Genomic DNA, 20272 nt, shown 5'->3' with positions numbered 1-20272 from the left:
TATTTCATCTTTTTGAAACTTGAGCTTCTTGTTAAAAACTTATTTCTATAACTTTTTTTAATATTATATCTCTATCAAGATATTGTAAAAAATCATTTCCATTGAATTACTCTATTTCACATTAACCTTGTTTTTTAGAATTTGTTGATTTATTAAGCTCTTGATAATGTCTTGAAACTAAAAGTCTTCTAAATTAATTTGATACTTAACTTTGATAAGTTTTAATTGTATTCTTTTTGATACAGTTAGTTTTAATTTAAACTTTACAGTATGACAATTCTCTATACACCTATTAATATATGGGTTGTAAGTTCAAGTTGTTTCTCTGTAAGTTAATTATTTATTGTAAGTTAAAGTTTAACTTGTTTCTCTGTAAGTTATTTGTTTATTGTAAGTTAAAGTTCAACCTTTTTTCTATGCACTTCTTCACTTCTTTGCCCTTTTTTACACTTCTTCGGTATTCTTCAGCAATTGTTTAGGAGTTTAGGGTTGTGAGTTGCAACAACAACAAAAAAAAACTTGAGTAGCCTCCTTTGAAAATAGTGACCCTCACAAAAGCCATACAAAGCAAATTAAAAAATGTATATATTTCAAATATGTTAGTGACTTTTATGAAAAAAGTGCTCAATGTTTTTAATGAACAGAGCAGTAAGAAGTTGGTAAAAAATTTACTTATTACTTTTTGTTATTAGTTAGATCATCTAATTGTTTTATGATTTTAATTATAAAATCATTAGATGATATGTATTTAATTATTCATAATTCTTTTTTAACGTCAGAGTTTTATGTTTTTTTTATCAAATATAGTTTTCAATATCTATTACCAACACTTTAAAAGATAATGTTATGTACTATTGTATTTCATTAACTTATCTTCAGCAGTCCAAGTAGTGGCAACAATACAAAGTTAATGTTATTAAATGGCATGTAATTTTGTTGTTATTTTTTTAGTATGAAATTAGTAACTTTAGTTACACACAAGACAAAATTTAGTATTAGCAACTTTAGTTATACACAAAACAGAAAAACAAAAACCATCTATTGCTAAAATAATGGTGCATTTGTGTATAGCTCTTGATAATTTTTTTGAATGATTACAAGATCTTTGTACCAGAATTTTGTACTCAAGTTTTGTATGTAAAATTCAGAAAGCATAATGCTTCATAAGACTTGCATTTTTTTTTTGGCAAGTTTATTAAAGCGCTCTAATTTTATTTTTAAAAAAATCTATATGCTTATGCTTTGTTACAAGAAATGTGCTTATAATGGCCGAATAGCGATTAGAGTAGTTAAGAAGATTGATTAGTATTTTTTGATTTTGAACTTTTTTATAATATTTTAGCATTTTTTTTTTAAATTATGGTGGCCATGAATTTTCTCTAGTAGTTAAATTTTTAAAAACCCCTGGATTGGTTTTGACTATCTATTCTTTTAAGCATTTTAAAGGCAATCACACAAATCATTAATAAAAGTTTAAAAAATATTAATGCATGCATCATTGAGGTTTTTAAATAACTATTAGTTATTAAGTTACTTGCAGCATTCTTTAAATGATTTAAGAAAAATTGAAAAAGTCAAATGAAACAACGGATGGTTTTTTAATTTAATTGAAACATTTCACAGTGAAAACTGACTTAGTCGAATAGTAAATTATTATAATAAGATGTTTTTGTTTAAGAAAATGATGTTATTTTGCCAACATTGTCTTTTAAAGCAATAAATTGGATTTTGGTACAATCTTTCATAAAAGTTTATCATTTAGAGACTAATAAACATTTAAATAGATGTAATGTGCATCATATCTTGTTAAAGGTTTTAATCTTAAAATTGGACAGCATTGAATAGCATTACTTCTTACACATATATACGCAGCTTCTCTTGAGCTTAGTGAACTGTTTATTCATTGAAATTTTGCCAATTACAGATATCAATTGAATAAAGAAGTTAAATATCTCCTTTTGAAATTCTACTAATTTTAGTAACCATTATATCCAGTAAGATTCTAGAAGAAGTTTTAAGAGATTTAATTTCTTAAATAAAAATAATACGCTTTCAACTCATCAACAAGATTTAGTTAAGAACAACAAGTTTATCGAGGCACTAAGCATCTTTTTGTATTGTTTAAATAGTTATGCATGCATGAGTTCAAGAACAGTATCTGCTGGCAATAACATTGCATCTTCTCTGCTGAGAAATTCCACTGCCAGTTTTGCTGCCTCTGTGACATGGAATGACTCAAAATCTAGTTCTAGTCTAATGACTCAAAATCTAGTTTGTTGGTCACATCAAGAACAGTCAATTAAATTAATGTCTGGAATAAACATTTCTTTGTTTTTAACAAAGGCTCAGTCATTAAAAAATTGAACTCCGACAACAACGAACATCTAGATGCAGTTCTATTTCTTTACCAAATTTCTCAATAACTTTCTTCTAAAAAATCTGATTGCGAACTGATAATGTTTGATGAATTTTACTACTTTTCGTGCATTCATTAAAATTTCAGGATAGTCCACATTAATCTTATCGCTTTTCAAAACTGAAATTATCATCATGATTTCCATCTTCATCCTCTTCTGAGTCGCTGTTCGTTTCCAATAAATTTTTACATGTGGTATACACCAAGATGAATTGCATGATTGAAGCAAAACTGATCTGATTTTGTTGATTGTCACATCATCTTGAGTAGAACCTACTATATCTCTATTTTCTACTATCTACTAGTACTCTAGTATAGTAATCTACTATATACTTGTATTTTGCATTGAACATTTAGCTAGATAGGAACCAAAAAATCCTAATTTGGCTGGTTTAATAGGTTTTCTTACCTTTACTCTCATGTAGGTTGACATCGATGTATTGATCAAAAATCCTGAAAATAATTTTTTAAAAGTTAATTTCATTAGTTTAGTGTTATAGTAACACATATAAAGGATTTGAGACTATTCTTTTGACTAACATTCTATTCGTATAAAATTGGTGAGCCAAGCAAGTTGCTTATCTGAAAGCTATCGGTTTAAATAAGTTTTTTGTTACTTATTGCCGTTGTCTTAAAGCACAATACAAATCAGGGTTTTCACTGTCCTGAAAAATATTTCTTTTTACCCATATAAACATAATTTTAAATAGTATACTGTTAGTTTCTTCGTTTGGAGTTTCTCATAAAGATGCAGTTTACAAAAGAATGCTGAATCAGATTACAAAAGAAGTGACTCCCTCAGCTTTTAAATAATCGTTATGAAAAACATTTAATAAAACATAAATCAAAAAATTTATCAATCAATAATTTTAAGGTTAATATTTTTTTTTTAATTAATAAATTTAATATTTTTTAATTTATAAATTTAAATTAAAGGTCAACAACTTAATTTAACTTATTATAGTTCATTATGAATCTTGTAAATTTCACCTTTTTCTTAAAGAAATACGATGCATTGATGTTTAATATTAATATTGTTATATATTGTTAGCTTTTTGAATTTATATTGTAAATATTATAATTATTATTATCCTTATTTTATATTACTAACATTATTGAATGTTTACTTAACATTATTTAATTAACTATTTGTAAATATCCTTGGTTCTTGTATGATTTAATCAGAAATGTATGGTTAATAGACCTCTTCATAATGCAGATTTTTGTATTTGTCTTTTTTTATGCGCATAAAAAAAGATAAATACACAAATAAGTTATAAAAGAATTGTAAAAGTATGAGGATTTATTTTCTCAAAAGAAATCATTTCAAGCTGACAAATAACATTGATAACTAATGTTATTATATGAAAACAACCATAAAGCAACATAGAGCAAGAGATCATATCTCTGTTTAGAGTCTCCAATCATTTGTACGTGTTACCCTAACCAAAAAATCAGAATGAGTTGAATCATTTCTTTAACCAAAATGAAACAGTTACACTTTTTGTGTTCCAATTCAATATCCTTATACTTTTGATAAAGTTTACAATGGCTAGTATGTTAGTAGCTTATAGTAGCTTTTTACATAACTAAAAAAATTTTCATATGGAAAAGCCATGCATGCATCCAATTTATATCTTAATCATGGTCGATTGAGGAACAACAAAATTTAAAAACTGAATGTGCACTAATGTTTTAAACAAAATGTTGTATGTACACATCTTTTGTACTTTAGAACTATATACTTTTACATCTTTTTTTATTTAGACCTAAAAGCACTCTGTTATTTGATCCACTTGACTCAATATTGGATAACACCAGAATTTGCTAAAATCAAAAAAATAAATGCTGTTTTGCATTTTTCAAACTTAACTACAACTCATGTTGTAGTTAAGTTTGAAAAATGTCTATGTTATATCATTTACTGTAACTTGTTTCTCCGCGCAGCGGCCTTGTTCGTCAAGGTTCGTGTTTCGGAGTTAGAGAGTGGAGAGAGGGTTATAACCACTATTAATTAGCCTCCTCATCTGAAGTGGCCTTCTTGGCCTTGAGGAGGTGAATAACAAAAAAAAAAAAAAAAAAAAAAAAAAAATTAAGTTACAGTAAATGATATAACATAAACATAGAACCAATTTGATACACCAAAGAATTTTCTGTGTCATGTAAAACTAAATAAACTATTAATTAACTTATTTTTAATCCAGAATTTTTGAATTTTTTGCCAATAATGATACAGAAAGTTATAGTAGTGTAAAATTTTACAAGTCAAACAATAGTTCTATTTTTGTAATCTTCACTCTTCCACCTAATTGATGTATCTTTGAATAAATACTTTTATCAAATACCATAGTTATATTCTGAAGGTTTAGTTTATCTGCAATAACAATGCCTCAGCTTAAAACTTCATTTGTTGCGCTAAGTTCAGTTATTGGATTACCAATAACAGGAAGATAAGTTATCTTAGAAAGGATAGGTACTGTGACTTATTTACAAAATTTGTGAATTTTGTAAATAAGTCACAGTAGTGTGAAATTCTTTAAGTCAAACAGTAATTCTATTTTTGCATTCTCCTCTCTCCCACGTAATTGGCGTATCTTAGAATAAATACTTTCATCTATTGTTATATACTAAAGGTTTAGTTTATTTGCAATAAAAATGCCTCAATTAGTCTCTAACCATCCTATGATTAGTCTTCACCCTATTATTAGTTTTTTATATAAAGGTTTTGAGAATAATAAATCATTTCTTTCTAACTGCAATATTAAGGTTATTCTCAAAGGCCTATACTCTTCTTCATTTTGAGTAACTTTAAAGGTATGGCAAGGTTCTATTATGTTTCTTCTCTATCTTCTTCTTTTCACTTTTCTATTTCTGTTCTATCATATCTATGTTCTATCCTGTTTCTTATCTACAATTACAATCTTTGTGGATCAATTGACAGAGAGGTTTCAGGTGGAAAGTATATAAGATGTGTACGTACTTACAATATTTTGTTTGAGGCATTAGAGCACATTTTTCAGATTTTTAGTTTTGTTGTTCCTCAATTGACTATGATCAAGATATAATTTGGATGCATGCATTGCTAAATCTTTTCCATGTGAAGATTTTTTCAATGTACTCTAAGCATTTTTTTGATTTTTTTTTGTGTTAATTCACCTCCCCAAGGTCGAGAAGGCCACTACAGATGATGAGGCTACCTAATTGTGGTTATAACCCTCTCTCAAGTCTATAACTCCGAAACACGAACCTAGACAAACAAGGCCGCTGCACAGAGAAATAAGTTGAGCGTGGTACTACCAGGGACGTGGTGGGGATCGAACTCGGAACCTCTTGCTTATAATGCAAGCGCTCTACCATGACACCACTACCGTATATGTAATTTGTTAATAAATTGAAAAAATTTAGTGAGATAAAGGTATTTTTGTAAAAAAAAAAAATTAAACTCTTCTACAGTTTGTGGTTCAGACAAAATGTATAATAAACAAATACACATACATATTGACAAACAGACATATTGAACAAATATAGAGTTAGAAATGTAAAATTAAATATAGAGTTTTATATAAAACTCTATATTTCCTTATTTTTAATCATATGTAGAGTTGCAAAAAAATCCGTTTTTTTTTAATTGTGTTTTTTTTGCAAAAAAAACGTTTTTTTTGTGTTTTTTTTGTTTTTTATAGTTTTTTTTGTTTTTTTAGATTAAAAAAAAATTATTTACTTTTATTTAATTTCTATTTTTATTATAAATGTAATACAATATATAATAGTAACATGATATATGATAAATATATAGTACATCACTTGAAAAATTTATTTTTAATTAACAAAAGACTCTGTATTCTGGCTTTCTTGTTCATTAAGGTCTTCTATTGTAAAGTCAAATCCGTATTCTTCAGAGTCACTTGATACCTCTGACTCTAAACTCTGTGAAGTACCATTGTACCATAACTTTCAAAAAGCATCATTTGTAGTTATATAAACACCAAAACGGTGTAATTTTACATCTTTTAATTAAGAGTGTAACATATTTTTTAATCATTCAAAACAAAACTTTACAAAAATACTAATGAATTTACTTTTTCAACAAAATAATTTTTTTTAAAGAGGTTACTTTGAAAATGTTAATAAATTAACAATAAAAACATTACCAAATCATAGTACTTTGAAAATAAGTACTTTAGCTATGCTTTATTACAGATGTTGTACTTGATGATAAATTAGAAGAATTTAATTGTTTTTTTTTAGATTAAAATTCAACTTATAAAAAGTTCATTACTAAACTACTATTCTTTATTACTAAACTATTACTCTGCTAAACTATGTTGTGAACATTTTCTTCGTTTTTTTTTAATTCATGTAAAGAACCTCTTTGTTTTTTTCAATTCTTTTCAAAATCCTTTCTAAAATAATTTTAATTGTAAATTGGTAACAAAAACAATAATACCAATTTAGTCCTGAATTTAATCTAAATCAACTAGAAGTTGTTCTTGGTGATTTGGTTGGTATTTCATCTAGATAATGTTGTTGAAGTTGTCCTTTATCTTCTTAGCTAATATAAGTATAGTTTTTAACTGACACTTCTTTGTGGCTGCCATTTAAGTTTCCTTAATTTAAAGTTTGAGTAAATTTGACAAGGTCCTCATTATTAATAACATTGTTAAAATGATTAAAAGAAGTTTTACAGTCTGCCATTTTTTTACGTTTTTATATATAAGTTTTACTTTTTTTTTAATGTAATACTTTGCATAATACCATTAAACTCCAGCTTTTTATAAAACTCTATTGGTAAATTTGTTCCCCAATTTCCATTCCACATTTCAAAATCTCAAAAAATAATTCTAATGATAAATCATAAACACAACACTTGTGAACAGAAGTTTAGAACGGAAAAATACTTATTTAAGCCAACTATGGTCTTTCATATTGTAAACATTTATGTTTTGGTTTTACTTAATGTTTGCACACAAGTTTACTTTTATAGAACATATACCCCAACTTTGAGCAGCGTGATGGAAGAAACAGATAGATCTGCGTACGGCCTAAATATTAAATGATTTAAAGTTAAATGAGGTGGGACTAAATGTAGCAACAATCACTCTTCAACGAAGTTTGCATGGGTCGAGTATTTAAAAGTAGTAGGCCTACAAAAAAGCCAAAATTAACTTATGCCTAGTGAATGAAACTCCTGCATTGGGCAAAGAAGTTTTGTTATTTCAAGTCTTTATAATACAATGATAGAAACTTTTCCTAATATTTTAGTCCTAATATACTGCAAAGCTGAGGACGCTAGGGGGGCACATGCCCCCCACTTATTTTCTAAAAGACTTTTTTTTTTTTTTATTGCAGAAAAATCTAAATATAAAGGACTTTTTTTTGAAATTGGCAGGTGTGCCTTTCCACTTTGAAACCTGTGTCATCAGCATTGTTCTTTGAACTTTTCTTTTGCTTTCTCAAGGTATGCATTAGTGATGAGTTTGTGATAGAAATTATGACTCAAAAGGCTCAATATGTCAAAAACACTATCAATGTTCATGAAGATTAAATAATTCAGACAATTAAGAATCCTCCTAAAGTCATGCTTTGGTTTATCAGTAAGAAAGGCCTCAGCCTTCTATAGATTGGTTGGAGAATATTGAAAAAGACTTTTACCTCAATTGAAGGAGTGTTTTTTAAATAAGCAGAAAAAAATATTTAGACAAGTTAGAGTCCCATGCAACACTGCAAAATCTAGTAAAAATTATTAGAAAAAATTCTACTCTAGGATAGGCCAAGGATTCTCCCGAGATTTAAATCCAACATAAAATGTATAGGAGTTATTAAAGAAAGAAATTTCCAACAAAAAGGTCACAAAAAAGACCCAATTAGTTGAAAATGTTATTTGACATTTGGCAACCATAGTGAACATTTAAATGAAATGGCTTTAAATTGTCTTTATAAGTTTTACTAAGTTAGGTTTTACTTACAGAATGACAAACAATACATAAAAGAGAAGCGCATGTACGCATGTACAATTTTTGTTTTTTTGACTTGACTTTTGAATAGTTTGATAATTTTTGCGCATTTCAAAAATGACGCTTTAAAACCAAAGTAAGCTAAATAAAAATAAAAACCATAACCTGAAAAAAAAATCTGAAGAAAAAATAAACAAAAGTAAAAAAGTAATTTTAAATTTAAAAGAATTTCGCTTAATAATAGACTTGCATAAAGATCAAAGTTAATTATTCCAAACTGATTTATAAACCAATTTTTTAACTAATTTTGTTACAGTAAGTGATAGGAGGAATGAATAGGCTTGTGTGGGGTTTATAGCACACCATTTTATGTAAAAATTCAATGCCATTTGATTTAAACCCCTTACTAAAAATTAAGATTTATCTCTTCTTTTTTTTTTACTAATTTTGTTTTCTTATTTTTAGGATGCCTGTTATTTCCATAAATGAAATTTGAAACAAGTGAGGGAACCAAAACAGATAAATTTTCTTTTTTGCTAAATTCTTCTTCTTGTTCATTTGAATCCGATGATTCATAATCTGATGATATTAACAATAATAATTAAAGTTAAATTATTTGGCTGCATCTAATTCAGCAAAACAAAAATTGTACATGCTTGGTCATATAAAGACATGCATTTCTAACACTGAATATATGTATATATATATATATATATATATATATATATATATATATATATATATACTAAAACTAAATAAAAATTCATTTCAAGGAAATTCACCAAACTAAGGTACCTGATCCCCCCCTATCTCATGATATCCCCCCCCCCTCTCCCCATCTTTCTACACACCCCACATCTCTGATCATGATATTTATCTGCCTAAAATAATGAAATTTTAGAACTATACTTTTTAATTATGACAAAAAAGATTTATCATTCAATTTTTTTTTATGACAAACAAGCAAATAAATTGTTATAAATAGAAAATATTTATGGTAACTGGAATTAAGTACAAAGAAATTTAAAATTTAAAAGTCATTTTTTTTAAAATTATGACAACAAAGTAAAAATAATTGAAAGGTATTAGTAATATAAACTAAAACATTTTTTTAAAATTTCCTAAATTTAGTTTTTGAATTGCTTGTTTATTTATCTGTGGAAGAATTTTTCGGTAGTGTTTTACTCCACATAAAAGAAATTCTTTCTGCTCTTCATATTTGGTTATAGATTTTGCATAGTATTGAATTAGTTTGACAGCTCCTTCTGCTCTATCATTTACAGATTTCAATGATTTAATATGCTCAAACATGTGTTGAATATTTGTGTTAGCTTTCCCAAAACTTTGGGGATTGGGCTAACCTCATTGGGATCAACCATCTACATCATTGTCAATTTTTTTATAAAGAAGCATTTCTTTGTAGAATTCCAAGTCATTAAATGATGCATCAGTTGTGTTTGTACATATAAGCCGCATTTTCGCATAAAATAGCATTGTAAATTTACAAAAGGGTTATAATTTCTCTATATAACTTTCTTCATAGTCTGCCAATTCATCAAAAGCAAACATTTTTGATGTATACAAAATTGTTCACATCCATTTAGCATGATGGAAAGCCCCAGGTTTTTGCAACTGTACATTTGTTTTGCATTCAGTAATTGCAAAGCAAGTTGGCAACATTCTTGATAATAATTTCATAATATTTTTCGAGACTTCCGGTTAAGTAAACCAGACAAAAAACTTTCACTTCTGCATGTTTGATCTTTAATATTGGTTCCTCAATTGTAATTTTTTTAAAAGTGGTGTCTGAACTTAATGAAAGTGACTTTTTATTGAATTGTTCTACGATTAACATTGAAGATATATATATATATATATATATATATATATATATATATATATATATATATATATATATATATATATATATATATATATATATATATATATATATATATATATATATATATATATATATATGTATATGAATATATATATATATAGAACTCTTATATGCTGTCAGAAAGTTTTTTCCGTATTTTGTTGACAAAAAGTAAAAATTAAAATGCAAGGCCGGAATTTTTTTTTTTAATTATTGATAGATTGCCTGCCCCGACCAAACCCTCAGTCGATGTAGCAGCACTCCCTTGCGGGTCAGGCTAAAAGATAGTAGATGTAGCAGCACTCCGTTGCGAGTCAGGCTATTTGTCAGTCGATGTAGCAGCACTTTGTTGCGAGTCAGGCTATAAGATAGTCGATGTAGCAACACTCTGCGCATGATTTACAGCAAAAGAAACAATTATAAAAACATTTTATTAAAAAAAATAAAAATAAAAACATTGTTTATATTGTTAAAAACATTCAGAATGTTTTTAAAAACATACTGGTCAATTAAATTTGCGTTTTTGCGGTTTTTTTGAAAAACAATTAATTTGTAATTAAATTAATGGTTTTAACTTTCTGACAGCACGCAAATGTTGGACAAAAGTCAAAAGTAATTAAAAGTGACCTATGTGTTGGCGTAAGAATCATTTTTTTCTTCCGTACTTCCCAAATGCAACAATCTATAAAACTATATGCATATATATATATATATATATATATATATATATATATATATATATATATATATATATATATACACATACATATATTGTTGCCATCCTAATAAATATATATTAGGGTGGTTTTAAATTTATGAGTTTTGAAAACATAATGGGAACCAGTCTTAAATTGTTCCAGTATGAAATATTGTTGATCTTGAATAACATTAAGGGTAGCTCATTATTCTATAACTAGCTATCATGACCCGTAAAATATGGGTCTTGGTACATCTATTCCACACCAACCTTTTCTATACTTAATCCATACTTCAATATTTTTTAGTAAAAGGTAATAAATATATACATATAAAAATACTAATTGTTTACTTTTTAAAGGTATAAAAATTTTTTTTATTTTAGTCAACTTCAAAAAACTTTTAATGCTTTGGTAGGCGTTGCTTTTTATCAAAGGATTGAATATGAGTACCAGTCTAAATGATATTTAGAATACCCACCTAATTATATGTTAAATAATTATTGTTGGTATAAAAATTTTCAAAAAACATGATGAGAATTTTTTGCTTTTCCATTCCAGCATATTAGAAAAGAAAAAAAAAAAATTAAGTGCGTAAACAATAGGATTTGAACCCACACAAAGCACATCAACCACTTTGGCATGCTATAATATCTTTTAACACTGTTTAATAAACAAAAGACTTACACAAATGCTATAAATCAAAATTAAGGAGATATTGCCGCCATGAAATTTAGGACCACCCATATATTATGTGCGCAAAAATCTCCAGATTTGGAAACCCCCTCCCCCTGTTGCACCTCATACGTTTTTATGCTACTCCTCCTCCATGCCTAAGTACGCTTGGTGGTCTTACTCCCCTCCCCTCCTTTCCCGCATTGATCTCACCTCCCTCCATATAAGTTTCATATGCTTGGTGGTCTAACCCTCTTCCCCCAATTCAATTTATGCACGCCAACATGATTACTTTTTTTTTGCGCTGTTTAACCTTTATAACCTTTACAGGCCATAAACGTTTGAGGCGTTCTCCTTTTATTAATGTCTTTTAATAAATATGAACTGGTATCTCAATTTTTTGCATTTGTGTATATACATTTGTTTGACCCTCCCCCCTCACCATATGCACACCATATGCACTCATACGCAAATTACTTAACTTGGGACACCCCCTACTCCCCCTCGGTGCATTTGTAATATATGAATGTCCCCTAAAAGTAAATCTGAAAAATTTAATATAATTTTTAATAGTTTACATAACTTGAAGTTTAAATGCATCAGGGTGTCTGCCTATATTTTAAGGTGGATTTTCCCAATTTTTTCCTGATCCACTACCTGTTTTCCCTAATTCAATTAAAAGTTACTAAAACTCAACTTCAGAAAAACCAGACTTGGATTATTTTGGAAAAAACCTCTTTAATAGCAAAAACGTAAACAATTATACAGCTATTCACGAAAGTTTAAACGACTGCAGAATTTTTATCAAGTATGTTTGGTTTTTGTTTAATAAAAAAAACTGTAAAATAATGTCGAATTAATTTTTGTTTATTTATTAAAGAAAAATATATGCATATTGAATTTGAATATGAGCATATTCATATTCAATATGCATATTAAATATTAAAAAATTTAATATTTAGTTAAAAAAAGACAATTACAAAAAATCATATAGGAAAAATAAGAAGCACAAAAGTTTAAACGAATTGCAACATTCAAACAAAAAATGAAAAGCAAAATTGATATTTAAAGTGTCCTCCTTTGTTTTTACAGCAAAGATAAACTTATTTATACATTGATTCAACTAATTTCATGCACATCACGCGAGGTACCTTCAGCCAGTACTCATTCAAAAGTTGCTTCAAATGCTGAGTTGATTGAATTTCATGGTATGTCAGTTGATTCTTGATCCAAGATTAAATATTTTCAATTGGGTTGAGTTGAAAATTAGCTTCATCACTCCAAATAACTTTTGCCCACTGTTCTACAGACCAGTCCAGCCTTTCTTTGGAATACACTTGTTGTTTATGTTTATCCGTGATTAAAAGAATAGGTTTTCTAGCAGCTATGTACGTTCTAATACCTTTGTCCAACAATGTTCGTATCATGAGCTCTCTGCTAACTTTTGGATTATTTTATGACTCGTTGAAGTATTGTGCTAGCTTTTTGTAGCTGAGTCTGGTCTGGGGTTTTCTCTGCTCATTATGAGTATACTACTTTTGTCATGGTTGCTGAGTTTGGATGGTCTCCCAGTATGCGACATGTCAGAGACGTCCTTGGTAAGTTCCCAGGTTTTGATAGTTTTGCGAGCGCAATATTCAGAAACATGAAGTATTTTGCCTATTTGAACGTTTGTGTGATTTTTTGTCCTCGCCATACCAATAACTTGCCACTTGATCTCACTAGAAACTGATTTTCGACCCATTTGCACGCAATTAAAATTAATTTGAAATTTACAATATTTGAAGTTGATTTTTAATGAATTAAAAGCTGCCTGATGATGTTGTGATGAATTTTTTGATTGTAATCTACCCATTTTAACTTTATTTAAATATAAAAAAAAATTTTTGCACCGGATTTATCAATTAATTAGGAAATAATTGATCCTAAATAAAGTTGTTTAAACTTTTGTGACACCTCTTAATTTGTATCACCTACCTTTTAATGAAATTTCTGAGTAAAAAGTGATGAGTCGAAACCTACTTTTTTTTATTCTATTAACAAATAACCTATTTACCAAATTGGAAAAAAAAATTATTTTGATATTTATTTCCGTCAGATTTTTATTCAAGAAAAACCGAAGATTAGATCTTAAAATTCTGTAATCGTTTAAACTTACATGAATAGCTGTACAATCTGCATTTGAAGTATTAAGATAAGTTTATAAAACGTGTGCAGTATAAAACTTACTTAAATTATGCAGGTTTGATGAAGGGCCATTTTCCCTGATGTCTCCAAACTTTAACCTAATTTCTCTGATTATTCCCTGATTTGTTTTGCAGATTTCTGAATTTCCTGATCTGGTAGACACCATGTGTTAGATATTTGCATAGACTTTTGTTCACATAGATAAAATACGATTCATTACAGATTGCGGTTTCAAAAAATAATTTTATTATACAAAGCCTAATAGCTTTGTAAAATTAAAAATGGTTTTTATTTGTATGTCTATATTGAACAAACACATCATCTGATTAATCTAAAAAAAGTAACCAAAGTAAAAAAAAGAAAAAATACACCACATTTATTAACTGGAAATCAATTTATTTATACATAATAATAAACGAAATATATAAAGAAAAGTATATATTTACAAAAAAAAATTCAACTAAATTTGCATTATCAATTAACAATTGGTAGATTAACCTACTACAAAAATACTAGTTATAGATTCAGCATTTGTTTTCCCCACCACTCTCTTCTCATACTTTACTTTCTACAGGATCCACACTCTATATTAAAAAAAAAGAAAAGGGGAGGGGGCACCTTTTGACCTAAATTTAAACACACTATATATATATATATATATATATATATATATATATATATATATATATATATATATATATATATATATATATATATATATACATATATATATATATATATATATATATATATATATATATACATATATATATATATATATATATATATATATATATATATATATATATATATATGTATATATATATATATATATATATATATATATATATATATATATATATATATATATATATATATATATATTGAGATGTGGGCCCTCTATTTGTTCTGCTGAAAAAGCTTTGCAAGATAAGTCTTAAATGAAAAAAAAAGATATGACATGATAAAAGAAGTAAAAGCACTAAAGATTAACACTACAAACAAATTTACCTTTTGCTGATATTTTTTCTAGAGCATTCTTAAAAATAGTCAAAATCTGAAACAAAAGACATTTATTGCAAAGACAATTAGCTATTACAAAAACTAAAAATAATAGCTATCGGTGCAAACAAATTTTGCAATTTGACCTGAAAATAAAATTATTCTTACCTTGATTGCAACGAACTTATTACTTTTTCAACTATCAGCTAATGATCAACACAGTAAATTTAAAATAATTAAAGTTTACTAAGTTTAAACCATATTTAAACAGTAGACAAAGTAAACTTATGATAGTTGGTAGAGCATCAAAGTAGAACTAAAGAAATAAAATAGCAACTAAATTTAAATTATGAATTTGTTTATGAATGCCCAATGAATACCTAATTCAGTGATAACTCTTAATTGTTATGAAAATTATTAACTGTAATTTAAAGTACTCACAAAATCTAAAATGACAATATAATATTATTTTGACACAGAGAGTCATAAACACTATCACAGCAGCTCTCAAATCATTCTAATATTTTGCATGTTCTGCTGACTTAAATTTTGATTGCGTTTAGTATAAAAATAAAATGTATAACTTTTCAACAAAATTATTTTATAAACATAACTTAATATTAGTTTATATTAATATTAAAAGAAGAAAAAATTGTATTTTTCAACTAATTTATTTATTTACAAACAAAATTTAAAAAATAGATAAAAAAAAATATACATATTAAACTAAAAACATTCAAAAACCTCTTTTATTTTTAGATATAGCTAAATATTTTCCACTGCCCACTCTAACACCTTTAGAGCTTTTTCCACTGACCACTCTAACTCCTTTAGAGATTTTTCCACTGTCCCCTCTAACTCCTTTAGAGATATAGAGATTTAAAGATATTTCAAAGATTTATGAAAGTTAAATAAGAAATTCAAATGCTTTCCGCGTGCGCATCTACAATGCCTCATAATTATAAGTTATTGTGTCCGAGTAAACTCTTCCAATACTATATGCAGTATAGTATAATAACTGGCTGTGGAGCGTCCAAATCTTTAATGAGTAAATCACTTTAGTCATCCATCTTGCTCTGTGCATAGCTCCAGGGCCTAAAAATGGATTCCTTTTGACTGAATATCACCAAGTTAAATTATTGAAATCTCTAGAAGCTCTCTATATTTGTCTCTAAGTTGCTTTTGGTTTTTAAGTGCACTATGAGCCCAGTCCAAGATATCAGCTTTCTGATCTCCTAAAAGTTGGAACACTTCATTATCTACTCCTGTCTGAAACTGGGACTTGAGAATGCTCTCCGATTGGGCCTGGAATCTTTTGAATTGCAATATATCTGGGCCTTGCTTGTTGCCATTAGAACTGAAAATATTACCACCTCCAAGATGTGATGATGACATTCAAAATTTAATCCAAGTGCTCTTGATGTTTCTGTGTTTCTGTTAACACAAACACTGCATTTCTGTGGAAAACTTAAGACCTATCTAAGGCCATTGCAAGTGCAGCAGTGATTATGTTTTTTGTTGCCCTTCTTGGCTTCTTTGGATTTGGAAATATAGAATCCTCTCATATTTCCTCACTACTAATACTGTCAGATGTTTCTAACATGACGAAGGCAGAGGATGTGGATTCCTTATCTTAATTTTTCTGCCTGTGCCTTTGTTCCAAGATTTTTCTTAGTTCAAGGCGTGTTTCTCTATCTGCAAGGATTTTATCAATTGATCCCATTACTTCTATTCTTCCATGCTCCCTTTGTGCAATGAAAAAATTACGGTTTTCTTTATTTCTAATTTCAGTAAGAGCATTTGAACTTGCAACATCAAACAGATTTTTCAGATCTTCTTTGAAAGCTTTTTCTTTCACAGTTTGGGGTTTAGATTGTCTAAATCAATTTTTCTTGAGGAGAGCATATTGCTGGTAAAATTTCTCAAATTTCTCAATGATCTTGTTCTCATGACCCATAGCATGACTCTATCCCGAAATCGGGCAATTTTTTCAATCACTGCAGTTGATTATTCTCTAATTGTCAAATTTTTCTCTTTGTGAAGATGTAGAAAGTAGCTGAGAACATTCCCTTTTGATAGTAATTTAGTACCTTTTATGTCATCCTTATGTCCTTAAATTACAATAGCACTTATATTTATTATTGTTGCCTTGAAGAAATATATTCAAGTATTATCTTCAATCATAATGTCCTATAAGAAAAGTGTAATTCCCGAGCAATACTAGCTCTTTGGCATTTATACTTCTACCAGATAGATGAGACTCACTACTCGATATTCATAGATTTATCTTTTACAGATAGGTGGACAATTGGTTTACTGACCAAATTTACAATGCAGATGATTATCAGAAGCGATGCAGCAGCTTGCATGGACACAAAAAAGTGTTAAACTCAGAAACCATCAAGACTGGAAATTCCCTGAATAAATCAGTGTGCAGAGCGAGCAATCAAGTGTCTTCAAGATCTATTCGATCTGTAAAATGAAAGAAAATCTCCAGCTTAGATTGATTTTGTCTTACAAGGCATAAGAATTGTATAATATGCTTTAATTAAGCTGAGTACTACACAACATTTTTTTGGTATATATATTAGTTTTTTGTACTTGTAGAACTTTTATTTAAGTTTTTAGTTTAAAATTTAATTGTGATTTTATATTTATTTGTAATTAAGAGTGTTATAATGTTACAATAAACTGTGAAATGCCTTAACTTAAAACTACAAAAAAACTATCCATTCCAAAAAAATTGGTATTAAAAAATAACAATCTTAAAGTTGTTTGAAATTTTATCCATATGCATTTATAATAATTTTGAATTTTTGGTTTGTGGATTACCTTTTTAAACAAAAAAATGAAGTAATGTTTTTTACATTACTTTTGTACAAATATTCATCAATTTATGACCCAGAAAAATGGGTTCACAAAAAAGTCATAACCCTAAGGTATATATATATATATATATATATATATATATATATATATATATATATATATATATATATATATATATATATATATATATATATATATATATATATATATATATATATATATATATATATATATATATATATATATGTATATATATATATATATATATATATATATATATATATATATATATATATATGTATATATATATATATATATATATATATATATATATATGTATATATATATATATATATATATATATATATATATATATATATATATATATGTTCTTTTAAGAACATTGAGCACTCTATTGTGTAGAATACTTTTTAAAGTTGTTTAAATATATATATATATATATATATATATATATATATATATATATATATATATATATATATATATATATATATATATATATTTAAACACACACACACAGAGAAAGAGAGAGACAGAGAGAGAGTTTTTTTTATTTATTTACTCTTTATTTATAGATATTTGATGGTGTAAATAATCACAAAGAAGTAGTGTACAGATGGTTTTTATACCCTATTAATGCTCTACGGATTAGAATCTTTCCTCTTGTTCTTGGAGTTGATCACGCATGTCTTCGTATAGAGTTATTTGGTTGTTTAACAAGTCAGTATTTAAATATTTTAATTGACTTCATGTTGTCATGCAATTCAATTAGGATTTCAAACGAAGGCTTAAAAAATCTTTTTATGGTAAACAAGCAGTGTAACTCTGTTAAAAAATTTATATAAAAAAACAATAGTATTAAAATATTCTTACTCTAATCCTGGCTCTATTTTCTGAAATCTTTGCAAAAATTTTATTTGACAATAACTTCACCTAATATTTACTATTATTTTGTACCATATTTTAAAAATAAAAAAGACAAATCCTGTTTAATATCAGTTTTGAAACAATATTTTTTTACTATTTTGTCCTGTATTGTACTATTTTAAGTTTAGCGTTGTCTACTAGTAATATTAACGCTAACCTATCAGGGTCAGCAGAAATGAACATGAAAATCAATTTAGTGGTGGTATAGCAATTATGGTCATTTCATATATATAAATATATAAGAAGCTTTTGTGTTTTATTATCTAAATAATGAAGAAGGTTTATGTCTTTATTTATATTTAAATACTTTTATTTATAAAGGTTTATGTATTTATATACATTTATATACTTGAAATTTTATAGTGTGAAGCAGTTTACTTTAAATTGTTTTATAAATCTTTTTTTTTTTATTGTTTTATAAATCTTTTTTTTTTTTATATTGTTTTATAAATCTTTTTAAAAAACAAATTGTTAACTTGCAATCTGTTTTCTAAGAATATACCATCTACATATCCAATACCTGCACTTTTCCATCCATGTAGATTTGGTACAAATCTACATGGATGGAAAAGTGCAGGTATTGGACTTGTAGATGATTTTAAACATAAAAAAAATCGATAGAGATTTTTGTTTACATATATGTATAGATTCTTATGTATATATATTTATATATATGTATATACATATATGTATATATACTTAAGGGGTAAACAGAATCCATCTGTTGACCAGCTTCGCACCCCTTCATCTATTAGGTTGGTGCAGATGTATTTTTAATACATTGTTTCCAGTTTAGGATGTTGAATGCTGGATCTTCTCGACTCAACGCATGGGTTTTGCTTGTGTCTCTGTTTTTATGACTAGGCAACTCATTCTATTATCTCCTAATAAGGGTACAGCTCTAAAACTCAGTTTTATGGATCTGAGGCCGGCTGGTAGTCAGGTTTCCTGAAATCTGTGGTAGCTCTCAGAATGGCTGATTCCATCAACAGCTGAAAAATATCAAAGTATTAACAGTGCCATATTGCGCATGGATGGTGTCCCTGTTTGTACTTTTGGTGTACATTTGGAGGCCACATTTGGAGGCCTTTGTTACGGCTTAGGGTTTATTAGTAGTGATAAGGCAATTGCTTGGGTTATTAAACAGTGTTTTGAGTACTATCTATGCTTTGCGTCAAGTTCTTCAACAAATTTAAAAATGAATAAAGTACCAAAAACTATAAAACACAAAAAACCATCATCGCCACCAAGTTCTTTAAACCTATCATTCACTAATATTTGTGGTCTTCGAAGTAACTTTTCTTCTGTTGAGTCTTATCTCTTGCAAAGTTCACCAGACCTACTTGCTCTTTGTGAGACTAATTTGAGATCAGCTGTCTCATCTTGCGATCTTAATGTTGATGGTCATCTTCCTTTAATTCGTAAAGACTCCAATAGTCACATGCTTGGCCTGGGCATTTACATTCGTAAGAAGTCACCCATTTGTCATGAAACTAGGTTTGAATCCACAGACTATTCTTTTATGTGCTTTCGTTTAGCACCACTTCACTCTATTGCCTTTCTCTTTGTTCTATATCGCTCTCCTTCATCTCAAGACTGCACACTTTTTGACATTATTTCTGATCATATTGACCAAGCCCTCTCTCTTTATCCATCAGCTAATATAGTTGTTGTCGGTGACTTT

The 20272-nt window shown here is 27.6% G+C and overlaps 1 protein-coding gene across 2 annotated transcripts in view; it reads left to right on the top strand.

The window, feature by feature from the left end:
* The window catches only part of LOC136088947 (receptor-type tyrosine-protein phosphatase alpha-like), a 165485-nt gene that overhangs the window by 29545 nt on the left and 115668 nt on the right, over positions 1 to 20272 (top strand). For both annotated transcript variants that reach the window (XM_065814232.1, XM_065814231.1), the window contains exon 5: positions 18237 to 18381. In XM_065814232.1, coding sequence (XP_065670304.1) covers positions 18237 to 18381 — 145 coding nt within the window. The remainder of the gene's footprint in view (positions 1 to 18236; positions 18382 to 20272) is intronic.

This window comes from Hydra vulgaris, chromosome 12 (assembly GCF_038396675.1).
Source record: "Hydra vulgaris chromosome 12, alternate assembly HydraT2T_AEP".
NCBI classification, from domain to species: domain Eukaryota; kingdom Metazoa; phylum Cnidaria; class Hydrozoa; order Anthoathecata; family Hydridae; genus Hydra; species Hydra vulgaris.
Note: the sequence above shows the minus strand (reverse complement) of the source record. Positions and strands in the feature narration are given on the sequence as shown.